This window comes from Gnatocerus cornutus, chromosome 2 (assembly GCF_029298725.1).
Source record: "Gnatocerus cornutus isolate USDA-ARS CGAHR chromosome 2, icGnaCorn1.1, whole genome shotgun sequence".
NCBI classification, from domain to species: Eukaryota; Metazoa; Arthropoda; class Insecta; order Coleoptera; family Tenebrionidae; genus Gnatocerus; species Gnatocerus cornutus.
The window spans coordinates 18,864,036-18,888,769 of NC_142234.1; the positions used below are offsets into that span (position 1 = coordinate 18,864,036).

The 24,734-nt window shown below is 35.4% G+C and overlaps 3 protein-coding genes across 3 annotated transcripts in view; 1 reads left to right on the plus strand and 2 right to left on the minus strand.

The window, feature by feature from the left end:
• The window catches only part of ftz-f1 (ftz transcription factor 1), a 35,081-nt gene extending 17,134 nt beyond the window's left edge, over positions 1 to 17,947 (minus strand). Inside the window, exon 1 of the mRNA XM_088050593.1 lies at positions 17,218 to 17,947. Coding sequence (XP_087906719.1) covers positions 17,218 to 17,392 — 175 coding nt within the window. The 5' untranslated portion in view covers positions 17,393 to 17,947. The remainder of the gene's footprint in view (positions 1 to 17,217) is intronic.
• A 1,234-nt stretch (positions 17,948 to 19,181) lies between these two features.
• LOC148179786 (medium-chain specific acyl-CoA dehydrogenase, mitochondrial-like) lies at positions 19,182 to 21,346 on the minus strand. The gene is made up of 7 exons (XM_088030436.1): positions 21,033 to 21,346; positions 20,875 to 20,965; positions 20,655 to 20,822; positions 20,504 to 20,604; positions 20,259 to 20,339; positions 19,969 to 20,208; positions 19,182 to 19,916 (listed from the first exon to the last, which is right to left on the minus strand). The coding sequence occupies exons 1-7, from the start codon at positions 21,048 to 21,050 to the stop codon at positions 19,353 to 19,355; spliced, it is 1,263 nt and encodes a 420-aa protein (XP_087886562.1). The 5' UTR covers positions 21,051 to 21,346; the 3' UTR covers positions 19,182 to 19,352.
• A 1,056-nt stretch (positions 21,347 to 22,402) lies between these two features.
• Positions 22,403 to 23,286, plus strand: LOC148179787 (transmembrane protein 208). Its single transcript, XM_088029903.1, has 4 exons — positions 22,403 to 22,495; positions 22,545 to 22,694; positions 22,742 to 22,878; positions 22,930 to 23,286. The coding sequence occupies exons 1-4, from the start codon at positions 22,490 to 22,492 to the stop codon at positions 23,153 to 23,155; spliced, it is 519 nt and encodes a 172-aa protein (XP_087886029.1). The 5' UTR covers positions 22,403 to 22,489; the 3' UTR covers positions 23,156 to 23,286.
• Positions 23,287 to 24,734: the final 1,448 nt, after the last annotated feature.

Here is a 24,734-nt window from a genome sequence, read left to right on the forward strand (position 1 = left end):
GTTTTTAACTTAATCATGTCGCAACAATACCAAGAATCATAAACAGACAGAATCACAGAATGAGTTTCCGCAACAGAAAACGCTTTCGAAGCAGCATTTTATGAACAGTCTACCTGGCGGAGAAAATTTATTAGGGACACCTATAAATAACGGTGCATCTTTTTTGCGATGATAGCGATGTAGGTTTGCACCCGGAATGTTTACAACCTAATTGCCACAATAAACTGTCCTGATTGAAACTCCCAACATTTGTGTGAAGACTTGCCGGCAGCCAAGTGCAATAAAACTAAATTTTGGCCCTTCTTCAAAACGCCGGTTTATAATGACAAACGCACAATCTGCAGTTTGGATGCTCAAAGTGTGTTTCTTCCGAAAATCTGTGAAATTATACGCAATTTCCCGCAAACAAGTTGTAAAATAAATAAACTTCAACGACTTGAACACATACAAGATAAAACTGTTAGCAGAGCTTTTATTTGTTATGTTTGGATGTAATTCCATGTGTCCGCCCGGGAACTAGGTGACCCAATTCACGAAACGAGCGGTTTGACCCATTTAGTTCTTCCAAAAGAACAATGAGAAGGAGTTTACATCGATGTCAGTAGGTGAGCGGGATTTATTTTGTCTTTACTCCAAGTCCACTCAATAAAAATAAGTGGGTTAATTAAAATAGATTATCTTTGACTTTGTGGTAATACAGGGATGCGTCGAAAAGCAGTAGCTGCGATCTTTCATCGCCGGTTTTACTTTCTTTCGTCGTAACACGAAAGTCCACCAAAAGTAGGTAATGAAAGTGAATCGGCACCATTACGCGGTATTGTTTCACTTTCAACGCATAAAAGTGAATCCGACTAGTCACAATAATTTCGCTAGTGGCAGAATGGGATGGCAACCTGTTAGACGTGTGATGTCATAACTGTTTGTCGAAGACCATGCGTGCCAGTAGAACATGCTTGCGTAATTGCATGGCGGCTTGACACCATTCCCAGATTCCTCCCCTCTACAAACACCATACTTGTACATTGTATGTGCATTTTACGCACAATTTCTTTGCAAAAAACGCTCAATTTGATGACACATTCCTTTGTGGTCCACTCCCATCAATTGGTCATTCAATTTTGCTCGACATGATTTCATGCCATTTAAGCCAAGGAAAAGGGAGGAGATCTATCGGCGGTTGGAACGTAAGCGCATGATCTTTCAAAAATCAGCTCAAGTGTACTGGGTTTGTAGGTCAAAGAAGAATAGACTGTGTTTAATCTTTAAGTAACTTATATGCTGTGGACTTGATAATGGTTCTTATCGGAGGTGACAGATGAGGACACTAATTCATCATTTCGCCCCTTTCTGTAACCACTTCACACGTTTTAATGGTGTTCACCTATTTTTATTAATCTGTTTATTACCTAAATATCCGCTATTTTACTCAAACTTATCATATCTATTACAAAATGTGTTAACATTCACCAAAATCTACACAAATTGCATGATCCTTGACACGAATGTTTCAGAGACCAGTTAGTGTTGTTTCTTTCATTAAAATGTCTTGATGATGAAGATAAATTTCGATTTTTATAAAAGAAAGACTTGTAAATCCAGAGTCATGCTACGTTTAAATTCAGCAATTGAGCCATTATTTTATAATTGCGGATTACTCAGCGGCCATTTCCGTGACATACTCATTTCAACACTTCTTCGTTTCGTCTTCAATCATGGATTGATGTAGGTTTACCAAAATTGGTACCATTATCTACGCTTGGATCTAAGTTTTAAAGCTCGCCGAAAATCCGAACGCTGGCGCAGTTATGAAAATGTAGGCGTCGCTTTTACTTGCCAAACACTTTAATTATGTGGATATTAATTATTACACATCAGTTGCTATTTTGTGTGAGTGTACCATTATTGTTATCTGCATGTCCCATTTTTCAACTCAATCGCATTGTCAACAAACCAACAATCTTATTTCTACATTTAAGCAACTAATTAAGAATAATAATTGCCCGTCATTTTGATGAGTTTGTATTGACGCCAATTTGGTAAATTTAAAACAGCGAGAATTGGGAAAGAACCGCAAGTAATTGGGTGGACTTTCGCTTTTTAAAGTGTTTCGCGTAAATATTGCGCAATTTTTAATTAGTAAACAATGGGGGTTCCTTACAATCGATGAGGACAGGAAAATTTAAATTTTAATTCCAGCACAAGTAAAACAGTCGTCCTGTACCACGTCAAATTAGATCGAATGCATTCAGTTGTTTTTCTTCACCAGTGTTATCATTCCACGCGGTAATCGAAACAGACCACGTTGTCCAGCAAGTAGTTTAAGTTCAGTAGGTCAGCGTCGCGGCGCTAAACTGGGGCGAAGCGAGCGTCACGACACTCATTTTAACATTGATTTTCTGAAATGTAATTTCGATCGAAGATAAACCAGATTAGGCACAAAAAACGAGGCAGATCTGAGAAAATGTGTCAAGGTTTCGTGTTTTGATCTGAATGAAGGAGATTCTTGAGAAATTCGAAAACGACGCAGAATAAGTTTTCCGATACAAAGAGTAACAAAGCAGTGCAATACCGTCAAAAAATATATTAAAAAAAGCGTGTTGTTAAACTGATAGCAAGGACAACCACGAAGCGTAACTGATTGCAGAGCATGACACAATTTAAAGAGAAAAAAATATGTCGAACAGAAGATTTCACAACAACCTGTGTCGGATTTACTTTTGTTGTATTTAAATTTTGATGAAATATTGAATAATGGAATTCATTATTAATTCAACGCAGGATAATTAGCATTTTTTCCATAAGTTGTAGTATTGATCCAGTTTTATTAGTATCAGTCATAAATAAAAAGTCTAAAAATTAAATTTCACCGATTCCGAACTAATCGCCCAGAAAGAACATTTCCCAGACAATAAATTCCTGCAATAAATAAACTTGCTCTTTACACTTGAACTAATTCCGAGGAAGTGAGGTGATTTATTATTTTGAACGACTCGAATTTTCAAAGGAAATTTATTCTTCACCTGTCACAACAGGACACTTTACGACAGGTAAGCGTGCCAATACCAAAAGTTACAAAACATTGATTTTCAATACCCCAATTTCGTTGAACATGTAACATAATGGGAGCAACAGGTATTTCTTTGTAGGTAAACTGTTCGTTTATTTTTCGAAATAGTAAACGCTTTCTCTTTTTAATGTACTTAGGACGCGCGTCCGTTGACAGTTGGATAATAACTGAAGGTAAACTGTTTGGAAACAAGCACAGTAGTAGGTCCTAAATAGCACCGAGACGAATTTGATACCTGGAAGCTCAAAAAGACGATATCATTTAGCTTGTCTTAGAACAAAGGATACAAGTACTAATTAAAACTGGCCATACTAATTAATTTTATTCATTCTTACAGCATAATTATTAATAATGTTGTAATATATAATTATTGTACTGGGTGTTAACACTCCTTTGGGCTTTTTTCGAATTTATATTTTAAAAGTGGGAACATAAAACTGGCAATGAAATTATTACTCGTTAAATTTGTGCCTTTTTATAGGGTGGCGACCAAAAATTACTTATTTACTAAAAAAACAATCAAAGAAAACTGATTTAAAGTCAAATTGATTAAAACTAAGATTACTTTCAAGATTTAATTGAATTCGTTAATAGATTTTCCCAAAAACCGAAAATTTAATTTCGCGGAAAAATAAATTCACTACTAAACATGCCTAAAACTATGTCAAAGTTCTGAGGTCGGTATCTCGCTTATTTTTTAGAGTAAACTTAAGTTATTATACATCAGTGCATGCAGAATTTTACGGAGATTCCAAATCTGAGATTTAAATTCAGATCCGATAACAAAAAACCGAGTTATAGTCGATCAAAGTTTTGGAAAGTTGATTTTCATTTTTTCTCATTTTTCCCAATTTTTAAAGTTAAATATCTCGGAAACTATTAGAGATATTGAGATGCGGTTTGCGCCATCGTTTTTCTCGGCTCATTTTACGTTAGAAAACGTTCTCAAAAGCCCAAAATTCGATAGTCGATTTTTCGCGAAAAAAAATTGCGACTCAAACGATGAAAATTTTTCATTTTTTTTATTTTTGGCCATAACTCGAAAACTATTTGTCCGATAGATCTCAGGTTTGACCACTAGATAGATGTTGAGCTCCTCTTTCGACCGATGTAGAATTCAATGCTATTAAACGTCGTTTTCATTTTGAAAACATTGATTGAAAATCACCCTAAAATGATGTTTCCAAAACAGTTTTTGGCCAATACCTCGTTTATTTATTAAGAAAACTCAACAAATGTGGGTCTCATTTTACGCAGAATTTCACGCTGAATTCAAAAACATGATAATTTTTGAATTTTTGTCAATAAATAACCGAGTTATGGCCGTTTGAAATTTCGGATTGTCGCCAGAGGGCCAAATTTTTGACGGTTCAAAACAATTCGTGCTCGATATCTCGGAAACTATTTCAGATATTGAGATGCGGTTTGCCCATCGTTTTTCTCACAATTTTTTACCTAAGAAACAGTTCTTTAATTTTTGTACAGTCGAAATTTGCAAATTTTCGCGAAAATTTATTACTAAAACTATGGCCAGAACTTCTGATATCGATATCTCGCTTATTTTTTAGAGTAAACTTAAGTTATTATACATCAGTGCACGCAGAATTTTACGGAGATTCCAAATCTGAGATTTAAATTCATATCCGACAACAAATAACCGAGTTATAGTCGATCAAAGTTTTGGAAAGTTGATTTTCATTTTTTCTCATTTTTCCCAATTTTTAAAGTTAAATATCTTGGCAACTATTAGAGATATTGAGATGCGGTTTGCGCCATCGTTTTTCTCGGCTCATTTTACGTTAGAAAATGTTCTCAAAAGCCCAAAATTCGATAGTCGATTTTTCGCGAAAAAAAATTGCGACTCAAACGATGAAAATCTTTCATTTTTTTAATTTTTGGCCATAACTCGAAAACTATTTGTCCGATAGATCTCAGATTTGACCACTAGATAGATGTTGAGCTCCTCTTTCGACCGATGTAGAATTCAATGCTATTAAACGTCGTTTTCATTTTGAAAACATTGATTGAAAATCACCCTAAAATGATGTTTCCAAAACAGTTTTTGGCCAATACCTCGTTTATTTATTAAGAAAACTCAACAAATTTGGGTCTCATTTTACGCAGAATTTCACGCTGAATTCAAAAACATGATAATTTTTGAATTTTTGTCAATAAATAACCGAGTTATGGTCGTTTGAAATTTCGGATTGTCGCCAGAGGGCCAAATTTTTGACGGTTCAAAACAATTCGTGCTCGATATCTCGGAAACTATTTCAGATATTGAGATGCGGTTTGCGCCATCGTTTTTCTCACAATTTTTTACCTAAGAAACAGTTCTTTAATTTTTGTACAGTCGAAATTTGCAAATTTTCGCGAAAATTTATTACTAAAACTATGTCAAAGTTCTGAGGTCGGTATCTCGCTTATTTTTTAAAGTAAACTTAAGTTATTATACATCAGTGCACGCAGAATTTTACGGAGATTCCAAATCTGAGATTTAAATTCATATCCGACAACAAATAACCGAGTTATAGTCGATCAAAGTTTTGCAAAGTTGATTTTCATTTTTTCTCATTTTTCCCAATTTTTAAAGTTAAATATCTTGGCAACTATTAGAGATATTGAGATGCGGTTTGCGCCATCGTTTTTCTCGGCTCATTTTACGTTAGAAAATGTTCTCAAAAGCCCAAAATTCGATAGTCGATTTTTCGCGAAAAAAAATTGCGACTCAAACGATGAAAATTTTTCATTTTTTTAATTTTTGGCCATAACTCGAAAACTATTTGTCCGATAGATCTCAGATTTGACCACTAGATAGATGTTGAGCTCCTCTTTCGACCGATGTAGAATTCAATGCTATTAAACGTCGTTTTCATTTTGAAAACATTGATTGAAAATCACCCTAAAATGATGTTTCCAAAACAGTTTTTGGCCAATACCTCGTTTATTTATTAAGAAAACTCAACAAATTTGGGTCTCATTTTACACAGAATTTCACGCTGAATTCAAAAACATGATAATTTTTGAATTTTTGTCAATAAATAACCGAGTTATGGCCGTTTGAAATTTCGGATTGTCGCCAGAGGGCCAAATTTTTGACGGTTCAAAACAATTCGTGCTCGATATCTCGGAAACTATTTCAGATATTGAGATGCGGTTTGCGCCATCGTTTTTCTCACAATTTTTTACCTAAGAAACAGTTCTTTAATTTTTCTACAGTCGAAATTTGCAAATTTTCGCGAAAATTTATTACTAAAACTATGGCCAGAACTTCTGATATCGTTATCTCGCTTATTTTTTAGAGTAAACTTAAGTTATTATACATCACTGCACGCAGAATTTTACGGAGATTCCAAATCTGAGATTTAAATTCAGATCCGACAACAAATAACCGAGTTATAGTCGCTCAAAGTTTTGGAAAGTTGATTTTCATTTTTTCTCATTTTTCCCAATTTTTAAAGTTAAATATCTTGGCAACTATTAGAGATATTGAGATGCGGTTTGCGCCATCGTTTTTCTCGGCTCATTTTACGTTAGAAAATGTTCTCAAAAGTCCAAAATTCGATAGTCGATTTTTTGCGAAAAAAAAATGCGACTCAACGATGAAAATTTTTCATTTTTTTTATTTTTGGCCATAACTCGAAAACTATTTGTCCGATAGATCTCAGATTTGACCACTAGATAGATGTTGAGCTCCTCTTTCGACCGATGTAGAATTCAATGCTATTAAACGTCGTTTTCATTTTGAAAACATTGATTGAAAATCACCCTAAAATGATGTTTCCAAAACAGTTTTTGGCCAATACCTCGTTTATTTATTAAGCAATCTCAACTAATTTGGGTCTCATTTTACGCAGAATTTTACGCTGAATTCAAAAACATGAGAATTTTAAAATTTTTGTTAACAAATAACCGAGTTATAGCCGTTTGAAATTTCGGGTTGTCGTCAGAGGGCCAAATTTTTGAAGGTTCAAAACAATTCGTGCTCAATATCTCGGAAGCTATTTCAGATATTGAGATGCGGTTTGCGTCATCGTTTTTCTCGCGATTTTTTACATAAGAAATAGTTCTTTGATTTTTCCAAAGTCGAAATTTGCAAATTTTTGCAAAAATTCATGACTAAAACTTCTGATATCAATATCTCGCAATTTTAAAATTAAGAAATTAAAATCTGCATAGTTTCCTAAATTAATTCAATTTATAAAAAAAATCGTATAAATACTAATTACACATTTCTTCTACTTTGAGCGATCATGAAATTATGTCAGTAAATTGGCCGTTTCGATTCATTGAATGCAAAATTATTGAAACTTTACGTGATTTACACACCCTTCAATTGTGCAGAACAATTTTCTTATTGATACGAATGTGAACGTGTTCTTCTAGTTGCACTTTTTGCATTCTCTGTAAAATATTAGAAAAAAAGAAGTTCGATCCGAAATATTATCCGAAACGAATTTAAAACGGTGAAAGTTAATAATGAAGACAAACACATTTCGGTAGGCTATTTTAGTTCAGGTGGCGTAAAAATTAGGCCAAACACGTGGATGAAGAAACAAAGAACCCGACCCATTGAAAATGTGACATGAAATATTCCAATTTAAAACAGTTCTCGTTAGAAAAGTAAAAAGTCGATAATGTCACGACTAGGACACTGGAATAGGGCGGTAAATACGAACAAACATTACTATGGTGTAGGTGGAGCCGCTTCAACGCCGCTTGCATACAGAACAGAAGACAATGAATTAATGACTCCGGGTGTAGTGGGCAGAATTTTCAAGTAGCGCTCGAAGGAAATGTTTACGTAACGACATATTTGTAACAATAACTTTCAACTAAGAAAAAACGGGTTGCCCAGGAGTAGAATCCTGCGAGCAACAAGGACCCACATCGCTCTCACTTTCGACGTTAAGTCCCACTCCTGTGCAAGTGTGTCAAGGACATGCTAAACAGTAAATCTAAGATAATTGTTCGGACTTATTATGCATTGTGCGTAAGAAGAAAAGCACACGACGCGGACTTGAATGAAACTGGCGATTTAGTATCACGTACCTGGACCGCTTGCGAAGATTTATTGCCTTTCGGGACCGTGGCGAAATTACACAACCGTTTTCTAGAACGGGGTTAACCGGGACCCAAAACATCGGAGATGTTTTAAGAATTTACGAGAACTGCCTACCTGGAACTGCCAATTACAGGTGTACTATAGAAAAGTGAAAACCGTCGCATGTCGGAAATTTATGGCTTTACAACCTTTTTGTCAATATTTTGACTTGCAGTTGTCGTCAGGTAATTTTATTGGCTACGCGTTAACATGTATTTATGTTACAAGGTGTGTACGTCTATTTCTTTTACTCTGCACAAAGTCGAGACAAACGATTTTTCCTCGTATTGTTACAAAACAAAGACAAAAACCATCTAAAGTGGGTTTGTGAAACACCACTCCTACAAACTGTTTTAATAATTGTTCTTGTGCACTTTTGCAAATCTTCAAACACTTGAGTACGTTAACATTCCCATTGGCGGTGATGTCACTAAATTGATTAATTAAACAGACGTTCACACAATTAACCTATTAACAATAAAAGCGTCCAGCGAGGGGTATCTCGCCGGAAACGCAGTCACCGGAGCGTGTCCAACTCCTGTCAGTGTTTTTCTCTCCCAGTTTCAAAAAAACGTGCTGATAATTGCTCGAAACGACGTACATATGTGAAACTGAAATGAGAGTATCATAAATTATCTCAGCATTGCAACATTATTTCAGATAGATTTAACAAAGTACTGATCCACCCACCAACTATCTGCAGACAATAAAAACGGTTGTAGCGCCCACATGTACACCAAAAACAGTGCAAAACATGATAGCGGTTGCATAATCCTGCTATATTTCAGCAGGAAAGTGGTCATTAGGAGTGCGAAGAAATTTACATTACAACGCCATCTACACAGAGCGGATGCACTTATCCGGGCTGCTAAATAGAGACAATTCTGAAGCAAAATTATACGAAAAACTATTACACACCTTTTTATCTTCGGAGTGAGCAATTTTAACGCAACGTTATCAATCATTTGCATAATGAGTAGTGACGATACGACTTTTGCGTTTCAAGTGTGAGATATTCAAAGAAAATTGTTCAAAACCATCGAGCTGAAGTTAAACAAATCGCCTAACTTAGTCCAAATCGGTAGATAATAGCAAATTAATTATCCACAAAGATGGTCCTGTTAGTTCGGTAATATCCAATTTAGCTAATTCGAAAACTTTCCTAAGGTTCTTAATTTGTGAAATCGTAGGTTTAAAGAAAGTTCGACTACCAACAAATTTCACTGCGTTAGGTAATGTTTCAGTACCATATTTTAACAATTGCTCAATGTTTTTTTTTCCCAAAACGAACCATATTTGAGCCATCTATAGATGCTATGACTAATTTAAAATTTTCCAAGGTTCTTTTTGCCTGAAAGCACTTTTCTGTCCGAATTCTGATTAAGGCGTCGATAGTGGAGGTCGCCTCGTTCCACATACCCAGTGCACTAGACCCACTTTGACGACGCCAACGTCGGCCAGGGACGCCAACCACGCGTCGTGGATAACATTTCAAAATAACCACAGATTAATGTTCTGCGTTGTGCTTACAGAATTTTTAATTGAGCAGTAATAGCTGGCACACTATTGTAACCTTCAATAGTACGTTAAAAAATATTTCGGATAACAAGCCACGATGATGTTAAGGTCACTATAACAAAAAAATCACGGCTGACAATAGTTAATTTAATTACTTGGAATTTAATGAATTTATTATACGAATCAGCGTTGAATTTTGATTAAAATTTCCATAACCAAAGTAAAAAATATCGTGAAAATATAGTTCTATAGTGTCAATAGTGTTCTTATCAGATAAGAAAAATACGCATGCATGCGAATAAAATCCAAACACAATTTTTCATGTATAAACATGCGAGCAAAAGCAGAGCCAAGGAAATTTTAAAATAGGTTAAAAACGGGTCAATGCGACCCACTAACACATTACACTAGACCCAGTTACATTAATTGAAGAAAAAAGTAATTACAATAATAACTCTGAAATGTATGATAATAAAATGTGGCTTATCATGCTATATTTACTCGTGGCTTTAAAAATTAGTCGCCGAACGCCTCCAAAGCAACTATTTTTAGTAAATACTGGTAAATATTCGATGTGATATTTGCTCATGATTTATTAGGACATCTAATAATTACAGCAGTTAGAATATTGCACAACCCCTAAAGGCATTTGCAGAGCCTGTGTATGTGTGTCAGTAATACCATGTCATTATTTTAAACATTTAAACAAAGGTAATGTCGCATTCACACTGCCCCGTGAAAATAGAAAAATCCTAATGCAATACGAAGCATAAAATCTTCTTGACACAAATACCGCCGCAATAATTACGATTATTATTATGCATGTTATTTAAAATGCACTAATTAATGCCCGAGAAAAACCTAGATATTGCTCAAGAAATAATTGGCCGTTTAACGCGAGCTATTTTTTAAAAGGCAGGTGTAACTTTTCCTATCAGAATTACGCAATTACAGCATCATATCGAAAGCAAAAGTGGTCAGTGTCACTGGGTTAGTAGGACAAAATTGGTGGGAGGCGCTGGGTGAATCTAGACATACCAAATCAGGTAAATCAGGCATTTACTCTCGATTTTAAGAATAATCTGTTTTGTGTAACCTACTTTTCAGACGTGTTTTTGTGATGATTTCAGTTGCGAATTATGGAAACTTGTTTTGCCGCTCCCTTTTTTAACAGTATTATGCACAGTGATTGATTTTTAATGGTATTTGCATATTTTACACGAGCTGTAATAACAGTTTGAATTCTTCTTTGAAATAAAAGTAATTACAAGTACCTATAGATCTTTTTTTATTCATTACACCCGCTAATCACAATATCTTGCAACTAGAGATTGGTGGAGAACAATATCAGTAAAATGACACGTGTTGACACAATAACCCAGTGATAATGACACTATTTATCACAAGCGCCAAGTAAAAACTGAGAATAGGTTATTCGCGTTATTCTGTATAAATTTTACATTAACTTAAAAAGTGCTCAACCTAGAAAAAGGATCATTTAGAATCACAGCTTCATTAATTTCACACATAAATTTAAGGGCATTGGAGTTTTATCCACTTTTTAAAAACAACTCTAATATCAATTTATCAAACGTTTAAAGCCAATAAAATACACTTTCTTGTCTAAATGGCAGTAAAGAGGGGTTGATATTTTGAAAACGAAAACAATTGCTGGTTTGAGGTGAGCAACATCAAAATCTATAAATACCAACGTGTAAAACAACACAAGGCCTTCTTGACGCGTTTCAGAGACTTGAACCATAAATGATTAACTTTAAACAATGGAGGTAAGCCTTGTGAATCCTGAAAACTTCTTATATAACAAAACTAACAGCTGTTATTGACATTATTTGTTGTCTACAGCCAAACGTCACTAATTATAGAAAATTGGAGATTCCAAGTCTGTTTCTCCTAAAATTAAGTTCGGTCAGAAAACTAGATATGAATATGTATTAGTTTATTATTACACATTCAATAATTGGTGTAACGTTTTAAGAACGAGTGTTATCAAAGACTCATTCGTCATTTGCATGTTGTTTACAAGTCATGAATTTTTTTAATACCGTAAAAATGGGTCAAATGTCTGATAATTTTCAAGAATATTTACATTGTTAGCAGACGACCTTGGCACCATTGTAGACAACTTCAGCTGGATTCACTCTCGTTGACACACTAACCTAATGACAGTGACATACACACATACATTCTCACTTTTTACGCTCTTTGCGAATTTAGAGACCACGAATTACGTGACCGGCTTATTAATTAGCCAATAACAAGTAATTTAATTGCCAAACATGAACATGGTACAAAATTCGTCGCAATGAGACTTTGATATGTGATATGTTGGTAAGAATAAAGAATTACAAAAATCTTGTCTTGTCGAAACACAGGCGAGATAACTAATCCAGTTTAAATGCATTAATACACGTGTAAATAAACAAAAACGTAACAGTACGTCGTCAAGTACCTACGGTATTAATCATATCTCTGGTATTATCATAATAATTGCGAAATAACGAAAACAAAAGTAATGCCAATGTCACTGGGTAAGTGGGTCAGTAGGCTACACATGCGCACAGACGTAATTCCTCAGTCATATCTAAAAACCACATCTGCTAAAATTACCCACATTTGACCTCATGAAGTCCGATTGCGGGCCAAATCAAAATTTTATTATCCAACCACGTAAACAAACAATATAGATAACAATGTAATAATCAAGGATTTTCATCCAAGGTACCGATGTGTAATTGCCATCGAATGATTTCAGTGCTAAACGCACTTTTTTTTTAACGAAATGTGTGAACAAGGCCTTGGTCTAATAAAAATTCGGCGATTTATGACAATTTTTGGTGTAAAAATATTCGCAGCGTCCCAGACCGTAAAATGGATTTATTATTAGAATCACGTTTTTTTGAAAATGATCATATCGCGAATTTTCCGACACCGACTCGAGTACAAACTATAATTAGAACCAGATAACAAATATAGGTTATCGCCTTTATTTACAAACTTTAAAAATTTAATTGATAAGATGTAACGTGAAACACAATAAACAATAAATGCAGCGGATTTACAACTTTTTTAAGGCCGGCTTTCACTATTTTCAAAAGTATTCAGCATTGTCCGATAAAATTTCAGTATCTCGCATTCTAGAAATTCCTTTCGCAATTTTTGAATGAAAACTTGAAAATGTATTAATAACCTTGGAGCACTACTCGAAATTATTGAATATCGGACAATTCAAAATGCTATTTTGGAACGATCTGCATATAACACAAGGTTGTTATTAAGTATCGTTTATAAAACAAAATTAAAAAATCACCATTGAACTAACACGCTGGCCAATACGTTTTAAAACTTACTCTCAAGGCTAGCCGAAAACACGTGATTTCGTCACCCTGGCCTACTTTCAACTAAAAAAATAATAATAAGAGGATTTTTGTCGCGGATTCCCCGAAGCCTTCAAGGAAATTTGGCAGTTTCTGATCGAAAAATATTTTAAAACATTGGAATTTACGCCGATTTTAGATCTACGAGGCCTCGGATTGTCTCAATGTGTTGGTAGCACTGTTATATACCAAATTTGACATTTCAGTTACTTAATAATTAAAGATTAACCTGACACTGTCAAATTGTCACTTTGCTACAACTAATTTCGACGTTAGACAGGTGTAGGGACTATCAGAACACATTAGTAGAGTATTAGCAGGTGTGGATTATTTAAACCATCTGCAGAATCAACTAACACCGTTTTAGCCTTAATTACAGTAATCAGCCACGTGTCATCAATAGAATAAAAAGAATCGTTTCGGACGTCATTGTAAAAATTTCCATTCGTGTTTCGTCTTTTACCCGGGGATAGGAATCTTCGTTTACAATTTCCGGGGCTGGCTTAGAACATTCGGAAGCAGCTACCCCGGGCGGGTCGATGGGCGACCCACTGACCCACTTCGTCGACGTGACCCGATCCCGACGCTGTGACGTCTGTGTCGACCTGACCTGTACCCACGCAATTCCTTTAAGGGAGAGATTGTTCCCGCGTGTGAGCTATATTTTCTGCATTAATTCCTCGAGGGACTCAAATTTACAGGCCAACAAATTACAAAGGACTTGCACAGATTGGAGAAAATTGACTCGGAAACTCACTTAAATGTCGATTTATGGCACCTTCGCGATAATGGCGAAGGAACAAAATAGGAATAGTGGGTACTTCAGGAGACAAGTCAAGATTGAAAGAAGGCTCCGTTCCTGCTATGAAGGCCAACATTGCAACTAATCTTTAGGGAAGGTTTTTTGTTGTCACATTCTTCAAATTAAGTCCCAAAACCGGAAAAAAATTGTTTGTTTGGTAAATTGAGAATAAGCACCGCAGTGATGTCAATGTTGATATGTAACTTATGAGAGTTATGAATATGAAGAGTAGCAAAGAACGACGTCTAAGCAAGCTTAGGAATTTGAAACGTGTTGGCAATTCTGTTTTTTTGCCATTTTGACAGTGTGAGGTTAAAAATGATTTGTTGGAAACAATGTTACCAACCCAAAAATGCAAGACCTACTAAGTATTTATAAAGACAAGGTAACCGAAATAACCGCTAGTTGTTTCATATGAAATAAAAATTTGGAACAATTATTTAAGAAGACAAACAACAGGCGCCCCTCTCGGTTATTTTAAACGATCTAGTGACATAGTATTATATGTTTCCGTGAAAAATGTTTATGAAATGAAACCCCGTAAGTATATTAATTCATATTAAATTACCTCCTGCAAATTTTATTGTTGTTTTTAACTACTCGCAGCAAATTGATTTTATCTGTAGTGGAGTGTCTTATTAATAATTTCCGCAAATGGACCGTCAAGGTGATCAAGTAGTTTTAGGTGAACGTTCATTCAAACAAATCTTTTGTCGCCATTGCCGATTGGAAATGATAATATTTCTAATTTAGTGTTTCTTGCTTCCGAAAATGATCATTTTCCAACATTAAATCGAGCGGGTACTTTCCAAAACAGAGACTGCTGCCAAATTCCCCAGCCCTTAAAATAGATTTGCACATCTCTAGAAATAACTACTGGTGGAACGTGAAGTTCTTTTATTCCGTAAAACTAAGATTTTCTTTGTGAATATCTATTTTTGAACACCTTCGAGTTTCAAATTTAGTGATAACTATTTTGGGGGAGAGAACTTTGACTCTTGAATCGAGCGGCAAGTTTTTGTTCGCCGTGGTACAAGCAGCACAAACAGCGGAATTATCTGACTTATTGATAGTACTACTTCCAATTGTCCTTCTCTTCAAGTAACCGTCGTTCTGGGACAAAGTACAGTTTTTATAATTTACGAATAATTACGATTAATAATAATAACATTAGTCAACTCTGTGTTTTTGCAAGTTGGTGGACTGCTGACTACCCAGAGCTGTCAAAGTGACTGCTGTCAGCTGTTAGAGATGATAAGACATTTCGAATTTTAAGACCTTTTTTAATAATATACCGACAGTTGTTGGCAAAAAAATGTTTGACACTAATTAACAAACACAATGACGAGAGGTGGCATAAAAACGTTCTATATTATTTGTGCTTTACTGTCATGCACATTAAAATATTGCGATTGCTGAATTTAGGCGGAAACAAACAACTTGGCCTTTGAGAAAATAAAAACTTTATCAAAATTTTACTTAAACAACTGTGATAAATTCACCTTGAAAAGTTTAAAAATATTTATAAACCGAAAAGTATTTGGGTCATTCAATAAATCGTGACATTGACTCATAATCTAAAATTAATTTATTTTATTGTGTGATTCAAAAGCACTCAAAAGTTATTATAGTTTGTTCGAACAGTTGGAAATAACTTTATTCGACCAAGTTCATAAAGAGCTATTGATTTTAGTCATGAAATTGTATCTAGTAGACTTGGGAGTATGACAGGTTGTGTTTAACATGTGACGAAATAGGTGGAGCTACCAACCTAGTCTATATTTCAAAGTATGCTTCCAACAAAAAAACCAAAAAAAAAATCAAGAAATTCTGTGAAAAGTAAGTGGTCAACAGCTGCCAATTGTTTCTATGTTGTTTTTCTTCTGCGGGTTGTTTATGATAAAAAAACGTTTTAGTTCGCTTTATCGTTTTACTCTACGTCACTGTGCAACTCAATTTAGTAGTTATCTCTGTTAGTCATTCTTAAAAACAAAATTACAGGAGAAAATTAGTTTCTGTTTTTTAAACTTTTAAGTTGTTCAGTCGGCTTTCACTTTATTCCAGTACTGATTTAGATGCACCCGGCCTAGGTGAACCTTCAATTTTAATCAAAAGTGGCTCGGGACGTAGGTCTTACTGAATTGGTACACTAATTGAACGCTTAATACATGAGCGTAGAATGAACTTGGGTCAGGGGGGATTTTTTAATTTTATTAGTGCCTAGTTAACGTGAAAAATCGTACAACTGCCTTTTGTGTTTTTAGTCAAATAAGAGAAATAACGTTTTTGAATGCCACATTTCAAACAATTAAAACGAATTTGTTTAAACAAAAAACATGACTACATGTTACGCCATTGCCTCTAGCAAAACAGTCTGATCTGTCATCTGTCGAATCCAATTATTGTTATTCTTGATTTAGCGGATTACAACAAGAAAGTTTTCGCAACCATTTCTTCAAAATTGCCAAAACTGTGTGATGACACACTGGAGATCCCCAATAAATTTCAACGCCACCTTTGGAAATATTTAGACAAATGAAGTGGGTATTGGATAATAACACAGGTCGACAATTTTTTTTCTGGGTTTCTGTTCTAATGCATAGATTCTGATGCTAGACATCGAAAAACAATCGAAAAAAAATATTTTCCCTTTGTTGGTAACGTAGAAGAAACTAAAATTTGTCATTCAGAAGCCAGACCCAAAAATCGTGTCGACCGGTGTAATTTGTCTGCAATAAGAAAAAAAGTGGTCTACGTTTGAGATACTGGGGTTTATTTTGATGGGTTGAAAATTTTCCGAAGCCGAACCTGTTTTATTCAGTAGACAAAAAAAATCCCAAACACGAGTTATACAACGTCGCTGACCAGACCGGGTTGGTGGCGGAGGGCGCACGCGCACACGGGTTCGATAAATAAAGGCTCGTTGCACCTGCACTTGAACCTGACCTATAATAGACCATGCTGTCTAAGGGTAGCCTAGATAAACTAGAAATAGAAGTGCACTAGGTCAAGGGGGAGGATGCACAGGTAGTCCCCGGGACAAAAGCGGCCGAGATTAAGGGGAGAGCCGAAGAAAACAAAGCGCAAGACACTCGGCGGCAGGTTGGGTTAGGGCTCCCGGGGAACGGGCGTAACCTACGACAAGCACGGAGTTGGGCGCTAGGTTGCCGCGTCCCACTAACACGAATTCGGGCGTGAAAATCTCTAGGATTTCGCAAAGGCGGCGAAGGAGCGACATGCAGAAACAAAAGTGAATCTATTTGTCGGGCAACGTTGCCGCTGGCAAACAGGTTTCCATGGTTAACCTGCAAACGGACGCTGGTCGCATTACCTCCAGAATTCGTCGAGAAAGGCACTTGCAACTCCACGTTGTCGTTGTCGGGCGTCACATCCAATTCCACCTCGGCGTTGACGACGACGGACGTCGAAGTTGTGCTGTTTTCGTTCTGGCCCGTAGAAACGGCAACAGGGCCAGGAACGCTCATACTTGTCGTTTCTTCGTGCATTGTTTATTCGAATACACACTTATGCCGCGATGATGACGGTTTCCACCACGCTTCAGAGCTTCCCGAAGCTCTGACCTTCAAATACACGCCAAGGTTTCACAAATATCTATTTCTTTGAGCGATTTAAAAATCGAACGTTGTCGAAATGTAGGTCTGTAGGCCACTTCGCTTACACTTTGCATTCAGACAGACATGACTGACGACTCAAGCCAACAACTGTGTTCATAAACTTTCCAAATGGGCTCATTCGCGCCGCCAACGCCTCCAGCTCCTCGACACCGGGTCCACCCCTTTTCATTAATTTTCCCGATTTTTTTTATTGGATTTTCCACAACAAAAACTTCAATTCTTCGTCACTTTGCTGCAACCGACTTTCACGATTTAAGTAGGTCAAAGCTGATTATAAATTCTGTTACGTCTCTTCGTATTGCATAACATCAATTCGAATTCAGTCATTGCTTCGACAATCGATTTTAACAGACCATTTTCTTCATACAGATCAAATTCGGCTCGAAATTATTACTGCACTGATAGGAATTTAACTGAATTTACATCACGCATGCGTTCTCTTTGAATTTCGGCGCCACCAACAACGAAATCGAAAGTGTGCCGGCATAACAAACCTCGAATGTCGCACGTGCGTAAGCGCTCAAGAAAATACGCACATTTCTTAAACTCCTCACACAGCAATCAAATATTTGATTTCGCAGTTGCAAATATCCACCATAATAATTAAACCCAAAGGGCATCAAAGCAGGCCTTGGAATTTAAAACGGGTTGATAGCACTGCTTGGCCCTCTGACAGTTTTATGTCAAAATTGATTGATACACTCTTACCAAACTTGTAAAAAAATACTGTGCGTTCTTGATTTTTCCTCAATGTCAAATGTTGACATAAAAAAATATAAAAATAAATTCTTCTTTTCAATACAAAACGTATACAAAAACGAAAAAAGCAAGTAATGCAACCCAATATACAGGGCCAAAATCAAGTCTTTTTGACCTTGTGAAATGGATCAAAAACCAATCTTTTGAACTACAAATGAGACGTCATATCTACTATTTCTAAGTAGACAATTAATAAAGACAGCAGCATAACGTAAAGGTGCCGAAGCATTTAAACGTAAAATGACATAAATCCTTAGCACCCCCATCCCTACATTACTCCTAAGACATGTAATTTCAGTTTCCAAAAGAATGGCATTGTTAGCCTACAATAATAATAATTCTGCCTACCGCGTTCATATTTGAACTAAATTTTCAAAAAATTATCTTCCAAGATTTGTTCCACGTCATTTTGACCGTCACTGTATAAAATGTTTTAAATTCTTTTAAAAATAAACCGATTTCATCAACTCGTGTTTTTTATGTTCCAATCATTTTAATTTTTTAGTGATTATTGCGTAGGCCTTCATGCGTTTATGGTATTATGAACTAATCGCCCAATAAAACCATATTTGTAAAGAAATAATTACATATGTAACTGTAACATATTGTAATTAATAGCACATTGTTATTAATAAATTCTAGCTTATATTAAATCAGATTGTTTACAAAATTTAAATTATTCTCGCTTTTTATAGACTTGTGCAATAGAAAGTTTGAGAGTACCTATAAAATCGAGAGTTAATAAAAGAAACAAAGAGTGGATTAATCAACATGAATAGGATGAGTAGGTCATTTGACCATTTAGGAGACCACGCGTTACTTTGACATGTTGGTCGCACTGTGATGTCACGCAAGATTAGACAGAACTACCAACACAATTGGCAAAAAAAAACAGTTAGTGTAGCGTTACTATTAAAAAAATTACAACAATCTTCCTTTATTATCCTTCTTATGTAAAAGTAATAGACTGATACTTACACATTGTTTCGTAAAAAACTAATGATATGATTTATACTTAGAACAGCACACAATAAAACGACGTTTCCAGAATACATATTACTTGAGATTCATCTTAACTAAGTTGCTTAGCCCGGTCAATCACACTCCTAGAAATGATAATTCTTTGAATCTGCGCAGTGCCCTCATAAATCTGATAAATCTTCGCATCTCTCATAAGTTTTTCCACGGGATATTCGCTGTTGAACCCGTTACCCCCGAATACTTGAACAGCATCAGTGGCGCATTTGTTAGCAACATCAGCAGAATAACATTTAGCGATAGCTGCAGCATAGCTATTCCGTTCACCGTTGTCTACTTGCCACGCGGATTTCATCCAAGCAAGTCGAGCGGTTTCAACTCCAACCGCCATATCAGCTAAAATAAAAGCAACAGCCTGGTGGTAAGAAATCGGGACCCCAAAAGCTTTTCTTTCGTTGGCATATTTGGAGGCTTCATCGAGACATCTTTGGGCTAGGCCCACAGCACCCGCTGCTACAGGTGGTCTGGTTTTATCAAAAGTGCCCATGGCGATTTTGAAACCTGCTCCTTCGCCGACGAGGACGTTTTCTTTAGGGACTCGCACGTCTTCGAAAGTAATGCCGCGAGTATCAGACGCTTTTTGGCCCATGTTCATTTCCTAGAAGAAAAACTGTGTCATTATATTATGTATGGGGGTTTGTTTTTGTAACCTTTCTTCCTGGGGTTAAACCGGGAGTGTCTCGTTCTACAATAAATCCTGTGAAAGCTTTTCCTGCTGGGCACTTTGGGTCTGGGTTTGTTCGGGCTAGAACAAAGTACCAGTTAGCGACTCCTCCGTTTGTAATCCACATCTTCTGGCCGTTGATGACCCATTCATCGCCTTTTTTTTCGGCTTTGGTTTTTATGCCGCTGACATCAGACCCAGCACCTGGTTCTGTTACGCAGTATGCCTTAAAAAACAACACTTAAGCCTGTTTAGAGTTTTTAGGATATGACTTACTGCCACTAAGGGTTCCTCCAGTAATCTGCCAAGGTACTTTTTTTGTTGTTCTTTGTTCCCGGCTATCAACACAGGCGTTTGCTGAAAATTAGGTACTAGAAAGTATTACACAGTTCAACAAAAGTATGCAGGCAGTTGTCTGCAATGTCTGCTTTACCATTTCAATACAGGCAGTGAATTTACATTTTTAAACTCTTCTGAAGACATAATTTACTCATAAACTGGCAAAATGACCAAAATCTTACCCCCAGACCACTAGCTTCTAAAGCAGTCATAATGCCAGTGCATCCATAGGCTAGTTCTTCAGCTATAAGACAACCATCAAAGACACTGTTTCCCATGCCACCTAAAGAACATAACATGAGAATTACAGTAAACTAAATTCAGTAGTAATACCAATATCTTCAGGTATATGACCATTCATTAGTCCTAAGGACCAAGCCTTTTTGATGATGTCCCATGGATATTTGCCAGATTTATCATATTCTGCAGCTACCGGTATGATTTCTTCTCGAGCAAATTTCCTAGCAAGCTCTTGAAACTCTTTTTGGGTGTCATTGAGAGCTACATACAATATTTACATGTTTATATAATTTGAATTTAACGTTTTACTCACCAAAGTTATATCCATTTGGTGAAGACGAAGAATTACATGTTTGTAACTTGGAGATGGCTCTGTAAGTAGGCCGAAAAATTGCTTTTGGAATCTATAAATATAATAAAATATTAACAGCCCACGGATTTTAAATATGTACACAAAATATGAAATTTTACCTTTTGAAGACAAGCCATTTGAAACTAAGATTTCTTCTTAAAATATGCAACTGTGATGATCTATGAACTGATATTAATTGAACCTTTGGTACCACAAGTAACCTTGTATTTTGAACCTTGTATAATTAAAATCAAAACAGTTTACGTAAGGTGAAAAATAACGTAAAATAAAAAGTTTTATCAATGGAGAGTACGTAAAAAGATCAAATACAGCAACTCATGATAACAATAATTTTAGCCGATAAACAAAAATACACTCAACAGCTGTTCAAACTTCTGTGCATCCCTACCACCAAGTCTGTTGCACACAGCCGAACGTTAGATGCAAAAACTTTTTGTCTAGCTGGTGGACTAGATTAAACCGTGGAGTATTATTAATTAATTCTATAAAAATGTATAATTGTATTAATTAATTTTTAATTACTAATAATTATGAAAAAAAATGAAATTTAAAAAAAATACAAAATTATCCCGGCGCGTCCACCATTTTTTATATTTAAAAAAAAAAAAAAAAATGCGGTTCTTGAACTATTTGTCTTTAGATAACTTTTTGGTCAAATCAATTTTTTACTAACATAATTTGTTTTAAATAAAATGTGTAATTCTTAATTTATTTGGGGGGGGGGGGATTAGGAGGGGAGGGGAAAGTTTCTAATAATTTTTGAGACAAACTAACGCAAAATGTGTCTAAACAAATGACATTTTTGAAAATTACTTTAGCAGTTTTTTTGTTATAATCGTTTTTTACATCCTTGTTAAATTGAAAATCAAAGAATTAATAGTGAAAAGACGTCAAGTCGCAGAGTTGAACTGATTAAATAAAGGGACTAAATTATTACAAAACTTTGGTAATAGAACAAAAAATGTTTTTTACGTTTACTTGTCGCAGAATTAAACATGCAGTATTTCATATAAATTTCCGTAGGTTTGGAAAGTTTTGGAAGCCGAGCTTAAATGATTAATTTGGAGCATTTCACTTTATATAAATTTTTGCAGTCAATAATAATAAAACAAAAACGTGCAAAGTTATCTAAGAAATTCTAACTTGTTAAAAAACTAATGTGATATATCAAAATTTTATTGTATTGCTGGTTGCCTGCTTTGTAACATTTGTGTGGCGGTGTGTGTCTGTCTTCATGGTGGGGATAATACTTCAAGTGCAGAAAACTAGTTCATACAAATTGAAAATCCCTAGGTAGATTACAGGGAATTGTTGATTTGACTGACCGTTGGTGACGAGTAAAAAGAAACGTCTCCTCTTTTTACTCACGTCTTCCGTGCATGTCGTTCCTTATTTAGAACAGCTCGTGAATTGTCAAAATCTCGTCCAATCATTGGAAGATGTCAAATTCTGGTACAACGTGGAGTTTTATTTTGTGCAAATTGTGCCAGATAATGAATTAAACAAGACTTATTTGGGTTCAATTCGAGCAGTGTCCTAGTTCTAACCTCACAAAATGGCTGTAAGTAGCAAAGTAATCTTGTAACTTGTGTTGAATTTGTCGATTTTAGCCCCCTCAGAAAGGTAAACAAGGCACTAAAGGGGCCAAACAAATCGTCGAAGAAAATGTGTCCACGTTAAACTTTTATAGGAATATGGCAATTGTATCAAATGCCCTATCACTAATAATTTTAGTTTTTTACAACTCTGCTATAAGTATTGTGAGTTTAACAAATGGTTCTGATGCCCATACAGTTTCATCTTTCAGGCATTGTACCTTTTTTCATGTATTATATACATAGGGGCGTACCAATTTATGGTTTACATGGCTAAGCCTAAATATACTGAAACTGGTCAGTTACTAGACAGTGGTGTTGATCTAAACATGGAAGGGGGAATAGCAGAGTAAAGACTCTTAATATTATATTAATTGAGTGCTTAAATCTTGCTTTGTAGACACGTGAAAGATATAATAATTCTTACAGCAGGGTGTCAGATTCTGTCTTCTATTGTTTCTAATTATTTCTGGCTTTTGTGGCTGCTGGCACCTGCAAGAGGTGGCTGGATCCTGTGGAAGAACATTTTATCACCTTACTTTTTCCCAGACGTACCTTTAGAACCCGAAGTTGATGAAAAGAAACAGAAAAAAATGGAGAGGAAAATGAAAAGGATGCAACGTTAGCAAAAAGGGATTTGTTGGAAATAAACATGTTTTATTAAATTATTGCATTATTTCTTCTTTGTAGCCGTTTTACACGATGCAAGTTTTTGTACAAGAAATTGTATTAAAGTTGACAACAAATCTGCGCAGAAGTTTATATTTATGATTCTTAAAACTCGCTACTTTTAAGTTATTTTTTGTACACATTGTATGCAGAATTTCACACATAATCCAAAACTGTCATATTTTTTTCCCTACGTTAACAAATAACTGAGTTGGAAGCAATTGTACTTTCGGAAAGTGAATTTTCAGTTCCGGAATGTTTAACGTTCAATTTCTTCGAAACTACAACAGATAAAAAGAAATGGGTTTTGTCATCGTTTTTATCGCGATTTTTAAGCTAAGAATTTGTTCTTAGATTTTTTTCAAAGCCTACTACTAAAACTATATCAAACTTTTGCGGTCGATATCTCGCTTATTTATGAAACAAGTATTAGAGCTCATTTTACGTAGAATTTCACGTAGACTTCAAAAACGTAAGACTCGTTAACTCAGTAAGACAAATAACTGAGTTAGGAGCGATCTAAGTTTCGGATATTGAATTTTGAGTTGGAAAATGTTCAAAGCTCAATATCTCCGAAACTACGAAAGATTTTGAGAAACGGTTTTCTTCATCGTTTTTTATGGGTTATTCTACTTTAGAATATGTCCTCAAAAGTTGAAAATTCGATTGTCAATTTTTTGGGCAAAAAAATTTGGCGACTCAATCAATGAAAAATTTTCAATTTTTCGTTTTTTGATCGCCCATCGTAAACTACTCGCTCTATCAATTTGAGATTTGGCCAATTGACAGATATCGAGCTGCTCTTTCGCTCGATATTTAATTTAATGTACTAAACGCAGTTTTCGCCCGAAACAGCTTCTTGAAAATGATCCTAAAAACACCCTCTGAAAATCTATTTCGGTCGATATCTTGTTTATTTGTCAAGGAAATGAGCTACATGGGCTCATTTTACGCAAAATTTCGCGCTGAATCCAAAACTACCATAATTTTTCTTGTCCGTCAACAACTGAATTAGAGGGGTTTGAAATTTTGACTTGTTGCCAGAGGACTATTGTTTTGAAGGTTTGAAAACGATTTTGCTCGATATCTCCGGAATTAAGGCGAATATAAAAAAACCCTTTTTGAAATCGTTTTTCTCGCGGTTTTTTAGCTTAGAAATTGATCTTCGATAGTTCAAATTCGGAATGTTTTTTTATAATGGAAGTTAGCTGCTTTTTGATTTCTAATTCAGATACGGTCGCTATCTCGCTTATTTATACATTTTTTTAAATTATTGGTGCTCGTTTTACGCAGAATTTCACGTAGAATCCAAAGCCGTGCACATATAGCCCGTACGTCAACAAATAACTGAATTATATAAATTTACTTGAGATTCAACGTGTTCATATTTTTCTACACAAACAATAGAGTGGTGATGGGTATTGGAGAGTAAGCATGTTACATCATCGTTTATTAATCAAGTATAATACTTCTATAATAGACAATTACTGTAAAATAGGAAATACTGCCGCACGATTTATGTCACTTTTAGACCTG